Source organism: Diabrotica undecimpunctata, chromosome 1, assembly GCF_040954645.1.
Source record: "Diabrotica undecimpunctata isolate CICGRU chromosome 1, icDiaUnde3, whole genome shotgun sequence".
Lineage (NCBI taxonomy): Eukaryota > Metazoa > Arthropoda > Insecta > Coleoptera > Chrysomelidae > Diabrotica > Diabrotica undecimpunctata.
Genome location: NC_092803.1, coordinates 10,026,184 through 10,049,961, shown reverse-complemented (window position 1 = coordinate 10,049,961; position 23,778 = coordinate 10,026,184). Strand labels below are relative to the sequence as shown.

The 23,778-nt window shown below is 33.0% G+C and overlaps 1 protein-coding gene across 1 annotated transcript; it reads right to left on the bottom strand.

Moving 5' to 3' along the window:
• Positions 1-3,352: 3,352 nt before the first annotated feature.
• Positions 3,353-23,516, bottom strand: LOC140444545 (acyl-CoA Delta-9 desaturase-like). Its single transcript, XM_072536307.1, has 5 exons — positions 23,360-23,516; positions 21,952-22,165; positions 17,414-17,750; positions 9,525-9,707; positions 3,353-3,833 (listed from the first exon to the last, which is right to left on the bottom strand). The coding sequence occupies exons 2-5, from the start codon at positions 22,157-22,159 to the stop codon at positions 3,455-3,457; spliced, it is 1,107 nt and encodes a 368-aa protein (XP_072392408.1). The 5' UTR covers positions 22,160-22,165; positions 23,360-23,516; the 3' UTR covers positions 3,353-3,454.
• Between the last annotated feature and the right edge of the window lie 262 nt (positions 23,517-23,778).

Genomic DNA, 23,778 nt, shown 5'->3' with positions numbered 1-23,778 from the left:
TATTACCTGGTTGACAACTTACAAGATCAAGTATGAGGCAAAACTCACAAAACCTGAATTATTACAAATTGCGAAAATGAACAAAAAAGAGAATGTGTATATAATTGATGAACTACTAAGAGAACACGGCCATGAAGTGTTGGGACTACCTCCTTATCTGATAGTGCTGTTATAAATATGTGGAAAGAGGCACTAAACCAATGTAACACAGAAATTTGGAAAAAATGTGTGAAACATACTCATGAAATTATTACAAAGTGGTATATCCGAGAAAAAAATATGGTTGACACAAACATTCAACCAATCATAATAGACACTGGTAATATGAGTGACTCAGATTCTGACAGTGAAGAATTCTTAAATTTATGATTGGCTACGTGGCTGTATAGTGTATGAGGCTTCAATAAATATTTAAATTATATTATTGTTATAATAAATTCTTTTTTACCCAGCTCAAAAGTTTTCTATTTTTTAATTCATTATGCATAGATTTCTTTATTTGAAGTTCGTTGTGTTAATTTTTGTATGACCATTTTTTAAAACAAAGTGATTACTTAAGTCTGAAAACCATATTTACCACTGAATAAACAAAATTATCAAGATGATGGAGCCCTGGAGTAGATTTATATTCAGTTTTTTAGATATTCTTGTAGTGTCTACCCGTTTCGGATCTTGGCGACTATCATGACAATTTGTACTTTGCACACTGCTGGTTTGAAAATATTTGTGGTTGTTGTGTTGAACCACATACATAGATTCTTCAGCCAGGAAATCCTTCTCCTTCCTGGGCTTCGTTTTCCATCTACTTTTTCCTGTAAAATTAGTTGCAGCAATCCATATATTTCGCTGTTCCTAATGATGTGACCAAGGTATTCTATTTTGGCTGTTTTTATTGTGGTTATCAGCTGTTTTTCTTTTTCCATTCTTAATAAAACGTCCTGATTAGTAACGTGACCGGTATAAGATATCTTCAGGATTCGACGATAAAGCCACATTTCGAAAGCCTCAATGTTCCTGCAGGTAGTGTCTGTGAAAGTCCACGACTCAACTCCGTACAATAGTATAGGAAAGATATAACATAGTAGTAACCTGATTTTTATGGGTGTTAATAAATCATGGCATTTGAATAGCTTAGCCATTTTTTGAAATGTAGATTTGGCTTTCTCTATCCTACATTTAAATTCTAATGAACGGTCCCAATTTTTACTCTTTCTGTTCATTGACCTGAATGCTTTATGGTAATCAATGAAGCATGCATATATATATCGCAGTTCACATCTCTACATCGTTGAAATAGCACTTTTATGCTAAAAAGAGCCTCTCTCGTACCCACTGCATTCCGAAAACTAAACTGTGTACTACGGCTGAATTTTTCTTCGCACAGTCTATACAATGACCGCAACACTGATGAAAAAAGTAGAGACCTTCGAAATGTGGGCTTACCGACGTATATTACGTATATCCTGGACTGAGCACGTGACCAACGAAGAGGTACTACGCCGGATAGGTAAAGAGAGAGAGGTAGGAATAAGTATAAAGAAAAGAAAGTTGGAATACTTGGATCACGTTATGAGACATAATAAATATAGAGTACTACAACTGATCGTTCAAGGGAAAATAGACAGCAGAAGCGGTCCAGGGAGGAGAAGACACTCGTGGCTCCAAAACTTGCGGCAATGGTTCGGATTGTCATCTGCTGAACTATTCAGATCTGCCGTAAACAAAGTCAGAATAGCTATGTTGATTGCCAACGTTCGAAACGGACAAGGCACATGAAGAAGAAGAAAAACAGTCTATATATATTCTTTGATGTATGATTTTTAGAAATAACTTTAAAATATGGTTCATTAAGCTGATGGTCGGCAAATCACTGCAGGATACGGATTTTGTTTTCTTTGGTACAGCAATAAACGTCGGCGTGACTTCAGCCATGTTCTTGGTTCATTAAATATTTTTATTAGGAGTTGAGTACCGTTGGTGTTAAATAGTTTTATGATCAGCATGTGCATTGTCAGGTCCAGGAGCTTTGCCATCTTTTGGTTGTAATATTTCCTTTTCCATTTCATTTGATGTGATTTGTAAGTGGTCATTACATATGTGGGATCAAGGTTGTTGGGATCTACTATCATCAGAGTTCTTTGATAAACTTGGTCCATATGCAAATTTCTTGATTTTTATCTGTGTTGATGTTTCCCTGTTGATCTCGCAGTTTGTTAGCTGTATTTAATTTCTAAAGACCAGCTGCTTGTTTTTGCATTTTAAACGTATCGTGTTTTTCTTGCAATAAATATATTTCTTCACACTGTCATTTTAACCAAATTTCTTTGGCCTTTCGTATTTGTGTTCTTATTTGTCTGTAAATATTGTTGTACATTCTTTTGTTGTTCTTTGGTTTTTTTCTTTTTTTCATGAGTTGCAGTATCTTGTGATTCATCTGACTGTTCTTTTTTTCTTTTTTCTATTAGATGTTCTTCTCTGATCTTTAAAAACGTCTCTTTTGTTTACTTACATTTTAGTCTTCTCATATCGCATTTTTGTTACTATTCTTTTTTGTAACCTTCTTAAATCTAAACCGATGATATTTACCAACAACAGGAACATCATCTGACGATATGTCAGCACCATATATTTGCTTATATTCAATAAAAATACTTTAATTTCTGATTACTATGGTTTAAATATTTATTTACTGTAGATGTTATTGGAGAACCTATAGGTTTCCAAAAATTGAAAAATCACGTTCATAAATGTATACGCACCCAGTTTTCCAAATGCAATAAATGAAATAGACGTCAGAAGTATAAAAACGTCAATTGTAATATTAGCCATTTTCTAATTTTTATAATAATTCTTATAGCCGACATACGTTTGACTCACATGTTTTGATTTATTTCCTATAATAAGAATGATGTCGATGTACAAAGATCCGACGGATCGATTGTATATATTATTGGATACGTTTCGCTTTTTTTATTTTTCAAAAGCTTTTTCGGTTCATTACAAATATAATAAAGAAGTTTATAAGTAAACGTCTACCATATTAGATTACTATACTTACAAAACAATTTGTAGTCCTTTAGATGTTCTAGAAACTGTTGAAAAGAAAAGTTATTCAACATATAGAGCAAATATCTTAACAAAAACACAAAGTCCATTTATCCAATTTGTCCGGAGAATTTAAATTTTACTGACGGCTGTATTTGGTTTTCTGATGGTGACAACCAAAAAGATACTGCGTTTGGCTTGTATAGAAAATAGAAGCATCAGTACACGTGTTTATTCTGTTTCTTAGTGGGTCGTAAGGTCACTGAGCGAATTGTTAAAAAGGGAATGTTAAAAAAAATATACGGGGTTCGTGGAATAGTTTATTCAAAGGGATTAGTAAATAACGGAATATATTAGATTAATTGTTGAGCTATATATATTTAATATACGGCATATTTACTAATTTTTGCTAGTCACTTTTATACATAATGGTAACATTTTTAATGTCCTCATCCTTCATATCCTTGTCATCCCAACCCCACACACAATCCTCATGGAAGTTGTGTTGTACTTTTGTAGTACCATTTTCCAAAGGAACTTTGCCATGTTTATACGATCCATCTCCTGTTCTGGCAACTCGTTTCCTAATCATCTCCGGCGACGTTGTTTTGAGATCATATGCTTGTCCTAAATAAGCCATAAGATCCAAAAATCCGGTACTTACGTTATAACGGTAGTTACCAAGTTCTGCTGCTTTGTAGTCCCATGGGAAAGTATGGTGATAGTTGTGCCAGCCTTCTCCCGAGGACAGGATGGAAACGGTTAGATTTTCAACTGGGTTGATAGTTCTGTAGAAAAAGATAGAATAAATATAGGTATGTATAGCTGGTTCCTAAAAAACTGATATAACTCTTAAAGAGTATTTTGTAAAAAATTAAGCAATGTCACTGTCACTGCCAAATCTTAAAATTTGTCAGATAACTTTTTCTGTTTAATCTCAAAAAATGGCTCTACATGCTAGCAAAGAACTAAAAGTAAGAATTGTAACGAACTTAGAATATGGTTGGTCACTATCTGCCGTAGCGAATAATTTTAACGTAAAAAGAACAACAGTTACATATTAATAAAAGATGGAGAAAACAAGAAACTCTCGAAAGGAAGCAAGGTTCTGGAAGACCAAAAATATCTACCGCTCATGAAGATCGTACACTTTTGGAGAGATTAGAAGAAAATCCTTTTGAAGATGCGAAAATTGCAAGAATTATATCACAGTTTCCGGAAAATAAGACAACAACTTGGCGCAGAATTAAATCATCGCGTCTTAGGTACCGAACTGCAGCAAAAAACAAGCTCTTACACCACAACAGAAGCAATCAAGACTTATATTTGCTTTAAACCATCAACTACAAAATCAAGATTTTTGGGACAATGTAATATTTACAGATAAGAAAATTTTTCAATCTTCTAAAATGGGCAAAATTGGGGTGTATAGACCAGATAATAATAGACTGATTCCTCTATATGTTGATAGATATCGAGCAGCTGATCATTTTAGCGCCGATGTATGGGGATGGATTTCATTCAGAAGAATGGGAATGGTATGGCGTATTGATGGCAGGTTTGTTGGGCAGACTTATCTGAATATCCTAAAAAACATCACGTTTCCCAGTATAGAACAGTTGTATTCATAAAATATCATTATTCTCCAACAAGATAATTGTCCTGTTTACACTGCAAATATAATAAACCAGTGGCTCCAGAATAAAAATACCGAAACCCTACCATGGCCCAGCTAAAGTCCAGATCTTACCCAATCGAGTATCTTGGGTGGGGGGGAGGGGTTATTATAAAATGGTTGTATCGGCATAATTTTATACCTCAAAATGCTGAACAGCTGTGGCACGGTATACTACAGGTTTGGGAAGAGCTCTCTGAAGAAGACAATTTCATAGTTCCTTTCACGCAGATGGACCGAAGACTACAAGCTGTTATCAATACTGATGGAGACATTACTATATCACTGATGGAGATATTAGAGAAAGAAGCCAAAATTGCTCAATAACAAAGGCTACCAATAATGAAGCCTATCGAGCCAGAAGAACTTGCAGAAGCTAAAAAATTAATTAAATGCCACAAAGCCGCAGGAGTTGACAACATTTATCCTGAATTTATAAAACACATTGGTCCAAATACCAGTAAGTGGCTTCTTGAATTTTACAATCAAATATTGACTAAGCAGAAGTTTCCAAAATCATTCAAAAAAAGTAAGATCATTGCAATATCTAAACCTGGGAAAGACCCTGCACTACCTGAGAGCTACAGGCCAATTGCTCTTTTAAGCGTCTGCTATAAGATATTTGAGAGGATAATCCAAACGAGATTATTTTACCATGTAAAGCCAAATATTCCTCAAGAACAAGCTGGATTTATGAGGGGAAGAAGCTGTGGCGATCAAGTCCTCTCCTTAACAACATTTATTGAGAACGGATTCCAGAAGGAACTTAAAACAATAGCAGCTTTCATAGACTTGACGTGCGCCTACGACACAGTGTGGAAGGAGGGTCTTTTATTTAAAATACATTAGATGGTACCATACCGTTTGTTCAACAATTTTATAAACCTAATGCTAAGTGACAGACTTTTCCAAGTACACCTAAATGGGAAAAACAGTAAGTTTAAAAACCTGTAAAATGGCTTACCATAAGGGTCAGTTATGTCTCTTCTTCTTTCTAATATTTATACATCAGATGTACCAACTACCACCTCGCGCCAATTTATTTATGCCGATGACATGGCTCTGGGTGCTCAAGAAGAAGACATAAAAATCGCCGAAACCACCATAAAAGCAGATCTAAACACTGTTTACAGATACTTTAAGAAATAAGGCCTACAACCAAACCAATCGAAGACTAAAGTAACAGCTGTCCATCTTAACAACCACAAGGCAAATTACAGACTAAACATAGAATGCGATGGAACCATTCTAAAGCACAGTTCCAACCCAAAATACCTCGGTGTAACTATAGATCGTACCCTAACATTTAAACAACATTTGGAAAACACTTCAGCAAAAATAAAGACCCGCAATAACATTATTCAAAAATTAGCAAATACATCATGGGGGTCTAATGCAGAGGTTATCAGAACGAACGCGCTGTCCTTAGTATATCCTACTGCAGAATATTGCGCTCCTCTCCGGCTAAACAGTCATCACACAAACGTCATAGATACCCAGTTAAACCAAACAATGAGGCACATATCGGGAACTATAAAGCCCACACCAACCCAATGGCTTCCAGTTTTACTCAACACTCAGCCGCACTCAACACCCTAGTTCAAAAATGCCAACAAAACCCAGCACTACCGATAAATACAGACATCGCTGACCAATATTTTTCAATCGTTTGGCAACTTTGGAATTATCGACGGAACTCTGTTTCAATTCTGACAAACAGAAAGCCGTAAAACTAGTTTTTGTCGAGCAAGTGCCCATCAATAATAGTTCATTTACATTGGCGTTTCTGAGGGTAGGGCATGTGTTGTATTTTGTGAATATATTTTATGTGATAAGTTTGTGTTATTGATAAAACGTGTTATTGATAATACGAGTGTTATAGTTTATCGTTTTATAGTAAATTTTTAGTTATATTCTGTGATTATTTAGTTTGAGTTTTATTGGAGTTGGACGAAAAACCAAGTTGTTCCAAGAGAAGACAGCAAAATTCTGATGTTGATTCCAAAAATGAAAAGCCGCAAAAGAGACGGAAAATGTTAACGTCCGAATAGAAGGTAATGATACGAAACGTTTATGAAGGAATTGTCGGCAGAAAAATGGCATTAAATGTTAGCCAAGCGGTCGACATTTGTAGCAGTTTAACAAAAGTATCCGTTAGCTGTATTAATCGTGTACTTACAAATAGATCGGAAAATAAAAAGCAAAAAAAAAGGTAAAACTAGAGGTAGGAAAAGCATTGTTTTGGATGACGAGACAAGGAATATTATAAGTCGAAAAATTCATTCATTTTATTTTCGGAGTGAAATTCCAATACTGAAAAATATTTCTCAAGAGTTTGAAAACTATGACTCCTTACCCAAGATATCTCGTAGAGTCTTAATCAGGACCATGCGCGAAATGAACTTTCGATATGTAAAACTCAACAGAAAAAGTATGCTATTAGAAAAAAATAAAATTATTGTGTGGAGAAGAAAATATTTAGAAGAAATACGCAAAATTCGCAGCACTGGACGCAAAATATGTTATTTGGATGAAACCTGGATTAACGAAGGTCATACAGTTGGAAAAGTTTGGCAAGATTTAAATGTCAAAAGTAAACTCGAAGCATTTATAGAATGCTGATCTACAGGATTAAAAGCTCCATCAGGAAAGGGACGGCGTTTAATCATCACCCATATAGAAAGTGATACATGGTTTCTTGATGATGGTTTTCTTCAATTTAAGTCGGAAAAAACAGGTGATTATGAAAGAAATTGAAACAAAGGATTCAAGAATGGCTAACAGAAAAGGGGATTGCATAGGAAGAATCACTGCTCAAAATTTAGCTACTTGACATTGCACGGTTAAGAAAAAGTGATTATCTTAAATATGCTATAGATGAAACTGCAAAAGATTATGGTGTCAAAGTTCTGCGTCTACCACCTTATCATTGCGAACTTAATCCCATTGAACTTATCTGGGCGCAAGTGAAAGGAGAAGTAGCACGCAATAACAAAACGTGCAAATTAAACGAAATTAAGAAACTTTTGATTTAAGCAATCCTCCATGTAACTCCAGAGAAATGGGCTAAATGTATAGGTCACATAATTAAAGAAGAACATCGTATGTGGGAACTTGACACTCATATCGAAGTTTTACCACTTTTACTAGAACCAATTATAATTACACCAGGTGGTGAAGATAATGACAGCGATAGCAGCACTGCATCTTCAGATTTAGACAGCGAATACTATTTTCTAATAGTTAATAAGAACATGAGCATAAAAAACCAAAAACAAAAAAAAAACGAGAACACAGTAAGTGTGTATAGTATTTGTATTTAAATAGAATAGTACAATGTTTTGTTACATCAAACATTATTTTTATTTTGTTTTTATAGAATTTTATTTTGTTTTATAGGATTTTATTTTATTTTGTTTTATACTGTTTAAGTGTTTTGTTCATTTTATTTAATAAGACAATATGGCTTTTGGCGAACACCCATTTAAAAAGTAACGTACCAGAAGACATACCTCTGGGGTGGTGTAGAAACTGCCTTAAAATTTGTTTTAAAAAAATTTTATTGTGTAACTCTTAAATGACGAGTCACGTCAAAAGACGTTTTAGCGTAACTTCCGCGACAGCCGGTTGGTATCAGTAAACTTTCTGCAAAGTTACTTGTTTTTTATAGCTTTTTGTTTGTGCCATTCTGTATTTTTAGGGGAATGTAGGGAATGAGCCACAAAATATTTATTCATATGTTTATTTATTGACGTTTCGATCTCTATATCCAGAGACCGTTTTCAATTATACAAATGATAGTAATATTTATTTTCTATGGCTTTTCGCTTGTCGTTCTGTATTTTTAGAAATAATGTTGGGAATAAGCCACAATATATTTATTCAAATGTTTAATTTACGGACGTTTCGATCTCTATAAACAGACCGTTTTCAAACATACAAATGACAGATATATTTATTTTTCTATAGCTTCTTGTTTGTGGCATTCTGTATTTTTAGGGAGAAGGTTGGAAATAAGCCACAATATATCTATTTACATGTTTAATACACTGACGTTTCGATCTCTATTCCGTTTTTAAAGATAGAAAAAAAAAGAAAATAAACAATATAAGATTATAAAAATATATAATAATAAACAAAGAAAATAAATATAACTATCATTTATATCTTTGAAACCGGTCTTTGGATATAGAGATCTAAACGTCAGTAAAAACTTGTAAATAAATATATTGTGGCCTATTTCGAACATTAATATTTGAAAAATAAAATTTAATTAACGTTAAAATAAAAGTGAGTGTACGTCACTAGATTTTCATACGTCTTTCCGCATTTCTGCGCCTTTAAACGATGAATCACTCTCTCAAATAGTGAGATTATACTTTAAGCGAGAGCACAGTAAAAAGAAGTTCAAACCTCTGGTGATTTTATAAAAAATAACATTTTTAGTTCTTTAGCGTATATACTTGCTCCATGTTGTTTAAGTGCATGAAATGATGGATGGATCCGGTATCTTCTCCTTTTTCTATTTTTCGCTTTAAATGCTACCAAAACATTATAACTTCGTCTTCTTCAGATGACATTTTGAACTAGTGATATTTTTGTTAGCTTTGGTGTGCGAGACACCATAAACTATATTGCCTGTTACTTATTGCACGTTGCCAGTTGCTAGTTGCGTATTGCTCTAGTGTACGAGCCGACTTTAATCGAAATAAATAACCGTACACAAAGGGTTACATTTTTTTGCCATCAGTATATTAACTCAGAGTTTAGTATTTTATTGTCATATTTTTATATTTATACTAACCTGTCATAGGGCTTCCATCCCCAGAGATGTGCTGCACTGTTAACGGACCAAGTGGCATTTAACGTCAATATACTTTTCATAATCGAACCAACACAGGAATTAATCAACGATTCGCCCAACATATACGTCGAGAATACTGTTGGAACAATTAATCCCAAAGATAGGGCCAACGGAACGTAATACCTACAAAAAATATATTGAACTTTTGCGAAATATAATTTTTTTTAATAAATATAGACATAAATGTGCGGGTAGTATGTGTTACTATTATTAAGTGTTTTTTTTTATATGGCTTCGGCAGTTTGCCATACAGCCAGTTACATGATATTTTAATCTCATTAGGCGCAGTAAAAAGTTTTTGAGTTATTTGCAATCGAATGGACTAAAATAGATAAATTTAAAGTTGGGGAATCAGTACAACATTTAACAAAAAGAAGAGAAAAAATATAAATAATACATACACATATATATCCATAAACACATACAATTAACATGGGTCACTCGCTTCACGTCCAGGGGCCCATCAGGACATTATAATATATAACATACACAGGAGAACTAGGCCACGGTAAATAGGATTAAACATATAAAGGAGAGAAAACATAGGTAAAAAGTAAAAACAATTTTTTTTAACTAAAGATTATTAAGTGTTAACATAAACTGAATACATGGCGCCAGACCTTTAACTGCAACAATAGTTTTCGTGAATATAAAAACAGAAATGATTTTGTCTGCCGTTACCTGAAGTTATAGTCTTCGTGGTTATATACAGTCCATTATCTGGATGTTTGCTCAAGTATGACAATATTCGCGAATTATTTTTTATTTTACATCTCTTTTACATCTCTTTTCTACTAACAGAAACTAAATTGATGAACTAAAGCCATACACAATAGCATACATCGAACAAAGACAGCCACAGGACGTTAGTCGATGATTGATTCACCTACTGGCAATTGCTTTGTTTTGACAGCTTTGTAGCGTGTTTATAAATGATTTTCGAATCATATAAATATTTAATCCTTTTTCATACTTTGAATATACATCTTTTTTACCAAACAGTTGTTAAAAGGACTAATCATTAACTTCGTTTTCAATTTATTAGGCTAAGAATTTATTTATTAGCTAAGTACGAATAATATAATATTTATTCTAACCTCTAAATTGGCACTTAGTTATTTAAATATGGCTAAAACCACGTCAACAGAGTGATATGGCATATTTTTTAAGTGTTTTTCTTTTTAGAGTATGCCTGATAAACCATTGAATTCTTAAGCACAACAACTTGTATTAAATATGTTGGAGTATTTCAAATTAGAAGAAATCAATGAACGACCTTTGGAACCATTTTCATCTATTTAACAGGTAAAATATTAAAATGTATGGTCGTTTATTAAAATACATATCATTGAACAATTCTTTATTTAAAAGAGTACTATTGCATTAAAAATATCACGATGGACATTACGTACAAATATAAAAAGAAAAGAAAATAATCACATTCTTTCAAAAGCAGACCTCGTCCGAAAAACAAGACAATCAATCTATCTGAGGGGTCCAAAATGGAAGTGCGAAATACAGTATACGACATTTACCAACTTTCTTTCTTTCTTTCTCCCCTTCCTTTTACCCTAACAAGGTGTCGGATTTGGGCTAGCTATTTTAATTTCCATTTACCCACCTCTTCCATTCTTTTCTGTTTCCTGCCATTATTTTCAATTCCTCGAGTGATTTTTGTTTAAGTTTTCCCGCCTCTACTACTTGCTGTATCCATTTTTTTCTTGGTCTGCTTTTTTTCTTTTTCCGATGTTTTTTGCTTCATAAATTTTTCTTGTTATTCTATTGGATTGCATCCTCATCAGATGCCCATACCAGTTCATTTGTCTCTTTGCTATTTTGTTCATTATCGGTTCCTGGTTGGCCATTCTCCTAATAGTCTCGTTGCTTAATCTATCCCATTTTGTCTTTCCAACTATCCTTCTTAGATGTCTCATCTCCATTGCGTTTATCCTGCTCTTATGTTTTTCCAGAATTGTCCAGTTTTCACTTGCATAGAGCACAGTCGGTATCACTATTGTGTTATATATTTTTATTCTTGTTTCTCGTGCAAGTTCTCTTTTTCCCATTATTGGGGCTAACGCATAATATAACTTGTTTGATTTCTTTGCTCTATTTGTTATTTCCCAGTCTATTTTTCCATCATTAGTTATTATACTTCCCAGGTATTCGTAAGTTGTTACTATTTCCAATTCTGAGTTTTTACATTTTATTTTTATTTGATTATCTTCCTTATCTCCTTTGTCGCTGATTATCATTATCTTACTTTTTTCCTCGTTTATCTCCATTTTAAGTTCTTCTATTTGTTCTACCCATATATCCATTAGTTTCTGCATTTTATTCTCGGAATCTGCTATTAGTACTATGTCGTCTCCATACATTAAGGACTCTATTGTTACCGGTTGTAATCTGCGATAACCTATTATTGTCTGTAGTTGATTAGTTCTGACTCTAGTGTTTCTTATCAATTCGTTCATTACTATTATGAATAGCAAAGGGCTGAGACTATCTCCTTGTTTAATACCTCTCTTCCAATTAAATGCTTCCGATCTTTCCCCTGTTATTTGTACCCTTCCTTTTACCTCTTTATAAGTACTTTCTATAATTTTTATCAATGCATTAGGTACGTTAATTTTCCTCAAGCATTTCCCTATAATATGTCTTTCTATCGTGTCAAATGCTGCTCTTAGGTCTATGAATGCTAATACTAGTTTTTTCCCCGTATTTATGCTTCTTTCTATTAGGTTTCTAATGATATATATGTTGTCATTTGTCTGTCTTCCCGGTCTAAATGCCATTTGTTCTTCTCCCAATACCATTTCTACTTCTTGTCTCAGTCTCTTCTCTATTATTTTCGTATATATTTTAAAGCACACCGATGACAGACATATTGCCCTATAGTTGTCGCAGTTTACATGTTCTCCTTTTTTGTATATTGGCACGATGATATTGTTCTGCCACTCTTTAGGGATTGTTTGTTTTTCCCACGCCTCTTTATATATTTTCCATAGCCAGTTTATTCCTTCTTCTCCCATGTATTTTACCATTTCCGGTTCAATTTCATCATCTCCACCTGCCTTGCCTATTTTTATATTTGATAATCCTTCTATTACTTCTTCACTACTTATTTGCTCTGGCTCTGTGTTTTCTTCGCCTTCATTAATTATATTGTCTTCCTTTATCACTTCGGTATCAAATTTTTTCTCATAATATTCTTTCCATACCCTAGCTATTTGTTCTGGGCTTATTTGTATTTGGTTTAAAGTATCTCTTACTGCCTTTATTTCCTTTCGTTTTCCCTGCCTTATGTGTCGTATTGTCGTCCAAAAGTTTCTATTATTTGTTATATATTCTTCCTGAAGTTCTTCTCCAAATTCTTTCCATGTTTTTGTTTTTGCTTGTGTGACTGTCTTTTTTGCCAATCGTCTCTGCCTATAGTATTTTTCTTTATCTTCTTCTAATCCCGTTTCGAGGTATTTTTTCCGTGCTATTTTCTTCTTTTTTATTTCTGTCTTCACTTCTTTATTCCACCACCTTGTCCTTTTTAACTGTTTATTATATTTTTTGATTCCACACACTTCAGTTGCTGTTGTCTTTAATACTTCACTGTATGTATTCCATCTTTCTTCCATTGTCCATGTTTCTTTTTGGCGCTCTATTTGTCTCAGTCTTTTGTTAGTTTCCTCCGTGTAAAATTTTCACACACTTTTTATCTTTAGTTTGTTTACATTTACTTTCTTGTACTCTTTTCTTTCCACTTCCTCCATTTTTTCATCCTCCAGTTTTGCAGTGACCATCCTGTGTTGTGTAGACAGTTCGGGTTCCTTTTCCGTTAAGATGTTTTTTATATTTTGTTCTAGGTTTCTCGTATAGACTTTATAGTCGATTAGGCTTTTCGCATTTCTCTCTTCAGCCACAAATGTATATTTGTCGTTAATGGTTTGTTCACTGAATGTGTTTTCTATTATCAGGTCATTGGTTTGGCAGAATTCCAGCATTTTAATTCCATTTCTATTTAAAGTTTTTTCCCCATATTGTCCAATGCATCCTAATCCCCTGTTAATATCCTTACCTACTCTTGAATTCCAATCGCCCAAGATTACTATTTTTTCTCTTGTCTCTCTTAATTTGTCTAATGCGTGTTGGAGTTCGTTGTAGAATTCTATCATTATCTCTTCTTCATTACCTTCTGTTGGTCCGTATATTTGTATTATTCCTATCTTGTCTTTTAGTTCTATTTGGGCTGTGATTATTCTAGATGATACTGCTTCGTAGTTTGTTATTCTTGATTCTATTCTTTTATTAACTATTATACCGACTCCTTCTTTTGCTCTGTGACCCTGTGGTACTCCGGAATAATATAGACTATATTTCTCATTGATATTGATGTGTCCTTTCCCTATCTTTTTTGTCTCGCTTATTCCCATTATTTGTACGTTCATTTTTTCCATTTCTTCCGTAGCTTCTATTTCCTTGCCGGTCAGAGATGTCACATTCCATGTCGCTATTCCTATATGATTTGTCTTGTTAAGATGTATTTCCTTATTACTGTATTCTTCTTCTCCATTATTGGTGTTAACGTTGATTTCATGCTCCCTGGTTTTTGTATTAACATTATATCCGTTATTTATTTTATTACCGTTTTTATTTCTAATGCTAATATTTAATTTTTCCCTACCTTCATTACTAATACTATGCCCATTTGTGATATTCCCCCTAACTATAATATTATCACTACTGTTAGTAAGCCTAATACCCATATTCCTATCACAAGTCATATTTCTAATGGCATACTTATCATTTACATTTCTAATCCTATTCCTATTACTACTTAAAACTAAACATTTATCACAGACATGTACCAACAAAGTAAGTATACCATTTTTCAAAGTAAAACACTTGCACGTCACGATTTATACAAAGTGACGTCACTTGTATTTAAAATTTCCAAAACGTCAACCTTAGAGTTCAAATTTTCCTAACACAGTGAATAATACGAAACCCATACGGAACTGCTCGATCTTTCATAGGCGTCAACATGGTGTAATAATCAGAAAAATGTAATCATCATTGTATTGAAAATTTAGTTGATGATCAACTATATCCTTTGGACTTTAGATGCCAATTTATTTGTTTTCAGTTTTTAAAATTTATTGTTAACGTATAACAGCTAGCTTTATTATTTTCGATGTTGATTTATTTTGTTTTTAAAAAAGGTTAACCTCCATTGCAGTAACAATTTCTTTGTAAGTTTTTGTAGTATCTCCTAGTAACTCCTAGAGTTTGTAAACGGCTAGGACACATGTAAGTTTTTTCTTTGTTATTTTTGTACTCTGTAAATATCTATATAGTAATTTGTGTCATTCATTTTTGTAACTGTTTGTGGTGAGACACACAATAAATGTTTAATTTTTTTTAAATAATAAATAAACTATTTTGTTTATTTTTTTAACCAACCCCTTTTTTGAGTTTCATGTATAAAGATATGTTTTTCATTTTTAATAATTATTTCGATAGTTACAACTAGCTGTTGTAATAGTTATAATTTGGCACCTCGAAGCGGCGTCCTTTTTAAATTGCTAGAGGGGTTTCCTTTTGTTTTGTTTGTCCCAAGAGATGCATGTAAGTATCCCTTTGTTTCATTTTTTTACAGTAGCCATAATCCAAACCCCTGCCATTTACTTATCTACGACCCCAGCTCTCCTAACAAACCCTGAGTACCGTTCGCACAAGTATCCATTATTTTGCTTGCCTTATCTTTACCCCCAATAGTTTCTGTCCCCAACTTTCAATCCCCATAATGATACCCCATGTGGTAGGCAAAATATATTCGTTACAATATGTATATATTTGTCAAACAAGTTTATGTTTTCATTTGGATATGCTTGTAGTTTACAAAAAAAGGAAAAGTTGTTTAGATTTTCAAAATTGCGTTTGATTTTTTAACTACTTATTCTGTTAACAAAGTGTAAATAAAGGTCTCTAAAAATACAAAAAGATTTTATTTTTGCTGTCACCGTGAATTACAATGTTGTATAAACATAAGTTAAATATAGTTTTGCCAACTGATGTAAATAAATTCTTACTAACGACGAAAAACTTTTTACTTAAACAAATAGACATCTTACGTTTGAAAGAAATTAGATTACGATTGTAGTCCACGCGACCAACAACGTTAGTACACTATACGCTACCAACGTAGGGTTAAATTAATTAAAGTATTTATTTTCTCTACATTAAACTAGTTCGAGGCATAAAGAGACTGTGTTGGATTGGCAATGAGAAGAATGCGCGTTAGAGAGAAATGGGTGAATATAACACAAAGACTGTATAAAGAAACACAAATGCAAATAAAGTTAGGTAATGAAATAACAAAAACAATCACCGCAACAAAAGGCCTCAAACAGGGATGTGGTCTCTCACCTACACTTTTTAACATATATATATATAGATCAGGCTTTGAAAAGATGGTATAGAAAATGCGGAACAATGGACATACCAGTACAAGAGAATATATATTACATTCACTACTTTTCGCAGATGATCAAGACATTTTTGCACAAGATAGGGAGGATATGGAATATATGATAAGAAAATTAAAGGAAGAATATGAACTTTGGGGACTCAAGATAAATATGTGCAAGACCGAATACTTATGTATTGGACCCGAGGTCGAGATTTGACCTTAAGTTTAGAAGAAGAGACTATTAAGAGTTGTAAGGCTTTTAAGTATTTAGGGTCAATGATTAGCCGAGATGGTACTTGTATGAAAGATATAGAAATAAAAATAGCACGGGGAAAACAAGCCACAAGAGTACTTCATGGAGTGATATGGAACAACACTCTAACCAAAGAAAACAAAAAGAGGATCTTTCAAAGCATAGTGATGAATATTACCCTATATGGAGCGGAAGTATGGCCAATGACAACAATACGAAATAAAATAAGAACAGTTGAACTGGACTTTATGAGAAGATGTCTACAAATCACAAGAGCGGATAGAATAAGAACGGAGGAAATATGGAACAGAATGGAAGTAAAATGCTCAATTACAAAAAAGTTATAAAACAGTGCCCTGCAGTGGTACGGGCATGTACAAAGAATGCCAGAGCATAGGTGGCCGAAAAGAATATTAAACTGGGACCCGCCGGGAAGAAGACGGAGAGGAAGACCTGCTACAAGATGGAAAACATACGTCGGAAATGCTATGATAAATAGAGACCTCAGAGAAGGTGACTGGGAGAATAGAGTGCTGTGGAGGACGAAAACGGCGAACTCATAATGGAAAAAGCCGAAGAAGAAGAAGAAGAGGCATAAAGAAGTTGTAATTATTGGCAAAACATCTGTTATCATTTTGTTAAAAGAATTAGGATTTAAAAACGAAAAGGAAAATATTCGAAGAGCATTTATTGGGCTCACCAGTTTGCTACTTTAAAAACCAAGTTTCTTTGTAAATATACCTATAGACAGAGACCTTATTTTTTGTAAATAAATGTAAAAGAAAATTTTTTCAAAGGGAAATAAAACAATTTCCTGGCAAGATAACAGTGTTAAAAGTGTTCGTTTAAAAACACAGTGACAGTATAAAAGTCGTGACGGTATAATATATTTTGTGTACAAATAAAAGCCTGAATGATAATCGTGGGTCTTGTATCATTACCTCTCTTTCTATTTTTAATGTTTTAATGTCTTTAATGTAAAATTTAATAAAAAATGTTTGCATATAATATATTTAATGGTACCGATATAGAATTATAATAACTGCAGTTGAAATGCCCTTCCTAATTCAGGGATAGAATTATTAGATATTAGATATATGTTACTTTTCTTACTTTCTTTGAAATTTGACAACGGTGTCGGCTTCAACATCACTCATGTTAATGGTCTTTCCTTTATTTTTAACTTCTGGATGCTTCCTCATTAATAACCATCCAACGTGGGAGAAAAAGAATCCTCTGTTTGAGTTATATGGATCAGCATCAGTATCAGTATATTTGTGATGTAGCCTATGGTCTCTGGTCCAAGTGTAGATATCCTCCTGTAAGGTAGCTGATTGCATTAACATTAGAATGATTCTTAAAGGCAGTTTGGCTTTATAGGCTTTATGAGACCAAAGACGATGAACTCCACATGTGATTCCAAAGGAACATAGGAAGGCATAACTATGCACTTAAAATAAAAAATATGGTACAGTTAGGTAAAAAATAAAGTTAATGGGGTTACTGGAATATTTCTTGTGTTCATATTAGATAAACCATACTCAACATATAATATTGTCCTTTAACAAAGGCAGAAAGGAATGAGCTGCTATTGCTAGATAGGATTTCCTTTCACAGGAAAAATTCACATTCTTATCAAGAAAAGACTTCCTGTCATTAATAACATTCTTATTTAACAGCATATATTTTTGTTTTTGTAATAAATTCTATAAACAAAAATTTGGAACATCGATGAGCAATCCTATAAGCGATATCGTAGTAATATGCAGTGTACCACTCAATCATATCCAAACAATCTTTAATTCACTTCAACAAAATATTCAATTCACTGTGGGGTATTAAAGTGAAACTAGTATACCTTTTTTAAATACCAAAGTCATAAAAGCAAATAATGATAACAGAATCATATTAGATTGGTATCAAAAAGATACTGCATCCAGTAGATTTATAAATTATTATTATAATTATCCTAGAAATTAAAAATTCAACACAATTATATCTACGAAAAATCCAGTAATGACAATTTGTAATCAGAGTTTCCTAGATGCCAATTCAAAGAAACTTTTTGAAATGTGTTTAAACAATGGCTACCTAAAACATATATTAAAAAAACTCATTTAGAACACGCACTTGTATAATACAACTTTAATAAATAATCCACTACCAGTTCTGCCAATCTGCCAATGAACAATGAACAAGCAGAATAGCTTATAAAGAGGAAGAAGAAGAAGAATACAAAATTTAACAGACCAAATAATCCCACTTTTCAAAACATTTTCGAACATTAAATTAATTAAATACAATCCACTTCTAAATAATTCACGGTTATTCTCAAAAATAAAAGTAAAAATTTACTAATGAGTAACATAATTTACCAAATAAATTGCAGTCAATGTCAAGTTGTTATATTGGTCAAAGTCAACAGTGGCTTAATGAACGTGTCACTCAACACAAAAGTGACTGTTAAATAAGAAAAAAGTCTTGTCCCTTAGTGGACCAAATACTAGTAATACTTGTGGAAGCTTAAACTGCAAGGACATTATCTCAACTATTTGGCAGTCATAATAACATACGTCTAAGTATGCTAATAACGCCATCTATATAAAATAACCAGGAAGTCTTCTAGCCAGGAGACTTTTCTTCGATGACGAAGTAGGTGAACTGCAAATTCAAGCTTAGTGGAAGCTATTGGAGAATTCTACAATTCACACTTTCAAAACATCATTTGCACCATTTTCGTAGAGTAAGACGTTGAAATGAAAGTAGACCATTGAATTTCTTTTCAGTTGTTGTCGACAAATGAATTTTAAAAGTTCCAACGATAGAGTCTATACCTTATCTTCAAAAAGAAATTAAGTTAAAGCAATGTTATTTAACAATTAACTGTTCCCTAACCTGCTATCTCGCAATTTAGATCCAATTCCCTAAGTGTCCGTTCTAATCTTATGGCTGTTCTTATACCTCACACATTAGGTCCAATATTCTATCCCGTGTCATTATGTCTGACGATGTGCTATTAAAAACCAATTTCTTTGTACTTACAAATTCTGCAAACTTCTGCTGAACTGAAACAATATTTGCTGACCACTCATTATTGACACTTCTAAATTTTGTTATTTTATACGTATTGACTTTAAAGGCGGGGTCCCACCAGTCGCGCTGCGCTGCGCTGCGCTGTTTGTTTTGGTTCATTTGTGCGCGGAGCGAGCTTAAGCGACTAATGGGAACGACAAGTAGCGCTGCGCCGTGCAAGTTCAGACAAGAACGAACATTATCCGTTGGTTTTCGGTAAAGTAGTGTAGATCAAAGAAAAGTGCGCGTTTAGTTGGAACGGTGTTTGTGATTAAAGACCATTTTTGCAGATTATTGTGTTTCTTTACTATCTTCGCGATGAGTTTTGAGTGGAATCATGAAGAAGTTGAAAAACTTATTTAGGCATACAGATACAAACCGGAATTGTGGAATCCGAAAAGCAATAATTATCATATAAAAAGTAAGAAATATGATGCATAGGTATTTATTGCAGACAATATCGGTTGTTCCGTCGCTGAAGCTAAAACAAAGATGACGTCTTTGTTGTCTTCATATAGAAGAGAAAAGGTGAAAATGAAAAAGTCAATGGGCACAGGCAAAGCTAATTTTACATTTTAATTTCAGTAGACATTGATAAATGCTTTATTTCATCTCTTTCTTATTACTGGTTCAATCATTATTAACAGGTACTCGAAATCGTGTAACGACATACGACAAAAATTTTGAAACTGTCCTGCAACTAAATCACTTAAAAGATTATTTCCATTATAAACTTGTCTACTTTTAAATACTGGTGTAACCCAATAACGACGTTTCCTCCGGGTCTTTCGTTTTTCTTGTAAAAGATGGTTAATTACTATAACAGCAGCACTTGCTATTGCTAATTTTGTTTTCATCGTGCGCGCGTAAATAAAAACTGGAACTTAATAGAGAGATATTGCAGAGTCAATTTTGCACTTGCTGTATTACAGCACGCGTTATTTTGACAGTAGAGCATGCGCAGATGTGATATTTGGCTTACGCTGCATTATTGAAAATACGGCCTGCCGTTATTAGGGGAGCCGTTACGCTGTGCGGAATTCGTTGCGCTATTTTCTTTTTCAGGTTATGTATGTTATTTGTCTTTCATCTAAACCAAGTTTATTAGTAATAATTTTCTAAAATGAGTACATCAGACAGTAGCATAATGCAACAATATAATTAAAAATTTGACATGATTGAGGTGACAAATTGAATAAAAGCTGAAGATTTTTAAGCCTGCTGAGATATTGCGAGCCTTCTCATCACTCAAGTAATGTAGAATGCAAATGCATTTACCACTAACAGAGTTTCTAGTATTGGTACGAATAAAATCTGATAGGCGTAAAGCTCTTGCAAATGTAGGAATATCTTGTCTGCTAAACCTAAAATTTATTTTTACATCTGCTTGCAACATGTTTTCTAAATTAAATTCTTGATTTTGTGGATGTAATACATGTTCTCCCACAATCTTATTTAAAATGATGAACTCTACATCATCATCATGAGCATTTGCTAAAATAAGTGCTTCTAAATCATGATCTATTTTTAATATTTTGCGAAAAAAATGAAAAGAAAACATAAACAACGTAAATATCGCAACAAAGTATGCATAAGCTCAAGCAATATCTCTATTTGTGATGTGTCAGCCGTATGTCAAAACTGTCGAAATAGCGCGGTGTAAATAGTGCAACGCAGGCACTGTTAACTTTGCAATAACTCTCTATTTGCTCCTCTAGAATCACATGCGCAAAGTTGCGCCGCTCTGTGTAGTTCTGCTCCGCGCTCCTCGAAGCTGAGCGACGCAGCGCAGAATAGTGGGACCCCGCCTTTACTCGTAACTACTTTTAAAAACACTTACAAATGACTTTTCTTTACTAAAAGTACACAACCTTTCTTTTCAAAAACTCAAAATAAACTGCCCTTGTTTTCTTTTTGCCATATTCACTTTGTTCACCCCTTGAAATGACGTTCCGGTATAACAATTCTTTTGAGTGAGGTGTATTAATTCGTATATAAAACTGGAATCACTCCACTGCGCTCCAATGCTCCAGACCATCCCTTTCCCCCCTATAGCACTCTGATGTGCGATAGGGACACACTATCGGCCAAATACCCTTCACCTGGATACCTGGATACCCAAGTGGGGTACGAGAACTCCAACATGGTTCCCTAACCGAATCAAACGCAGGCTTACGTTAGGCGCTTTATTCCTGCTATCCCCTTGTGACTTATCCGCGAATCTTAAACTGGGCAGCGCCCAGTTCGGAGAGTTGGTGCTCAAGGGGTGCTACTTGATGCTAATTCTACCCTCCAAAATTCCCATTTTTATTTGAATTACTAATCTTCTCCGAAAACCAAATTTCTACTAATCTCTTTTTCAAACAGATTTCTTTTTATAAACTTTAGGAATTTGCACAAATTTGAACTTATATTATATTTAAATATAGCTCAATAGATAGAAATATAATAGAGCTTTCTATTTTCGGTTAAATCCATTAAAAATTCGAAATATTGTCCGTTGTACAATATTATTTATCTTATATAAATTTTTTATTAAATATTGTAAACTTACAATAATAATACTAGTATATACTTACTAAATATATATGTTGTCCACATGAATTTACCAGTAAAAAGTCTCCAAAATCCCCAAAGTGCCAAAAAATGAAAAATTACATATACAATAATATTTGGCCATACTAAATCTTGCTTGAAATAACCATTTCTCTTGATTTTTTCTTCTGATTTTTGTTTGCTCACAAAGCTGTGGGTTGTTTGTTGAAGAGTTACGTTGTTAGGTGACATTTTTACCTAAAATTTGAAAATGTATGTATATTTTATGAAATCGAGTCTTTGTATATACTGTATGTTGTACTGTGCACGTTGTAAACAAACAACATATGTATTTATTCTAAAAATGACTCAGATGTCTTAACACATGATGTTCTAAGTACCGTTCTAAGTACTTCTTCGGTACGATACTAAGTACTGAAAGATATGAAAATTACATGTAAAGCACAAAAATACACCAGTTGTAGATGTCAAAACAATATCTATCTATAACATAACATAACAATATCTTTATTTTTAGAAAATAATATACATTCCGTGAACATAAAATTATTTAAAAAAAAAACAGTGTCACAAACAAAAATATTATTTACTTATTCCTAACCGTTACATATACAAATAGTCCTCCACAGAATATGGCTCAAGAGCTACCAGTAATTTAAATATTTGATGTTTATACAAACTTAATCTTTCCTCCCTTTTAATGGGTTCAGGCAGTTTATTAAACAATTTGATGCAGCAATAAAGAGCGTTTTTTTCTGTTATACTTAACCTGTGTATTGGAATTTTATAATTATATAACCTGGTATTTACTATACTATTGGGCTCAAAGTTCCTAAAGAGGATTTTATTCTTATATAGAAACAGTAAGCATTCTTGAATAAATACAGCGTAAACTGTTAAAATATTATTACTCCTAAAATGCCCTCTACATGATTTCCTACTTTTTAAGTCAAACATAACTCTGATTATTTTTTTCTGAACAAGAAATACATTATTTATGTCCCTACTGTGGCCAAAATTTATTAGACCATATCTAAATTTTGCTTCAAAACTAGCATGATACACTGTTTTTAATGAGTTACTATTCATGTATTTTTTTAGAACTCTAAAGCTGTAAATCACTTTACTCAAAGACATATATAAAAGGCTATGATGACAGGTCACATTGTTTGTCCAGGAAACTAACGACGCCATCTAGGAAAGAAATCTGAACTACCACCTAGACAGAAAAAATTGAGCGGAGTGACTGTAGACGGTAATTGATTGGATCCTCCGTTGGATGGTGACGGGCAAAATCACTAGTTTATATATAACAACAAAAATTGACGTAAAGTTTGCTGATATAAGTGATCGCAATTTATACAGAAGATAAACTTAATTATTAAGACAATTACATCCAAATAATTAAAAAAGAAATAGAAACAATATTACCTTATAAGTCAGCAATAAAAATCCGTCGATTCTAACAAATAAAATATAACTGTGAAAATAAAGCTTTAATAAACTGAGCGAAAACCAATATATTCAAGCCTACAAATCAGTCGCGAATGCTGACAAACGTCTACACATAACTGAACAAATTACAAAATATTTTACGTAGTTTTTCAAAATATATTCCTCCCCGTGATGTTAATAAAAGAAAACTTTATGCGGTTGATGACTAGAGAACAATTAAACATATGAATAATTGTTTTGTTAAAAGCATTGTTACAATTTCAAATTACATTGTTACCCAATAGTACACGTGTATATATATATATATATATATATATATATATATATATATATATATATATATATATATATATATATAAATACATATATATATATATATATATATATATATATAT

Excerpts from the sequence above, each read along its gene's own strand:
- LOC140444545 (XM_072536307.1), bottom strand. The coding sequence starts at position 22,159 with ATGTCACCTAACAACGTAACTCTTCAACAAACAACCCACAGCTTTGTG. Across the intron at positions 17,751-21,951 it reads GTGGACAACATATATATTTA|TGCATAGTTATGCCTTCCTA; the intron begins GTAAGTATATAC and ends TTTTATTTTAAG. Across the intron at positions 3,834-9,524 it reads GGATGGAAGCCCTATGACAG|AACTATCAACCCAGTTGAAA; the intron begins GTTAGTATAAAT and ends CTTTTTCTACAG.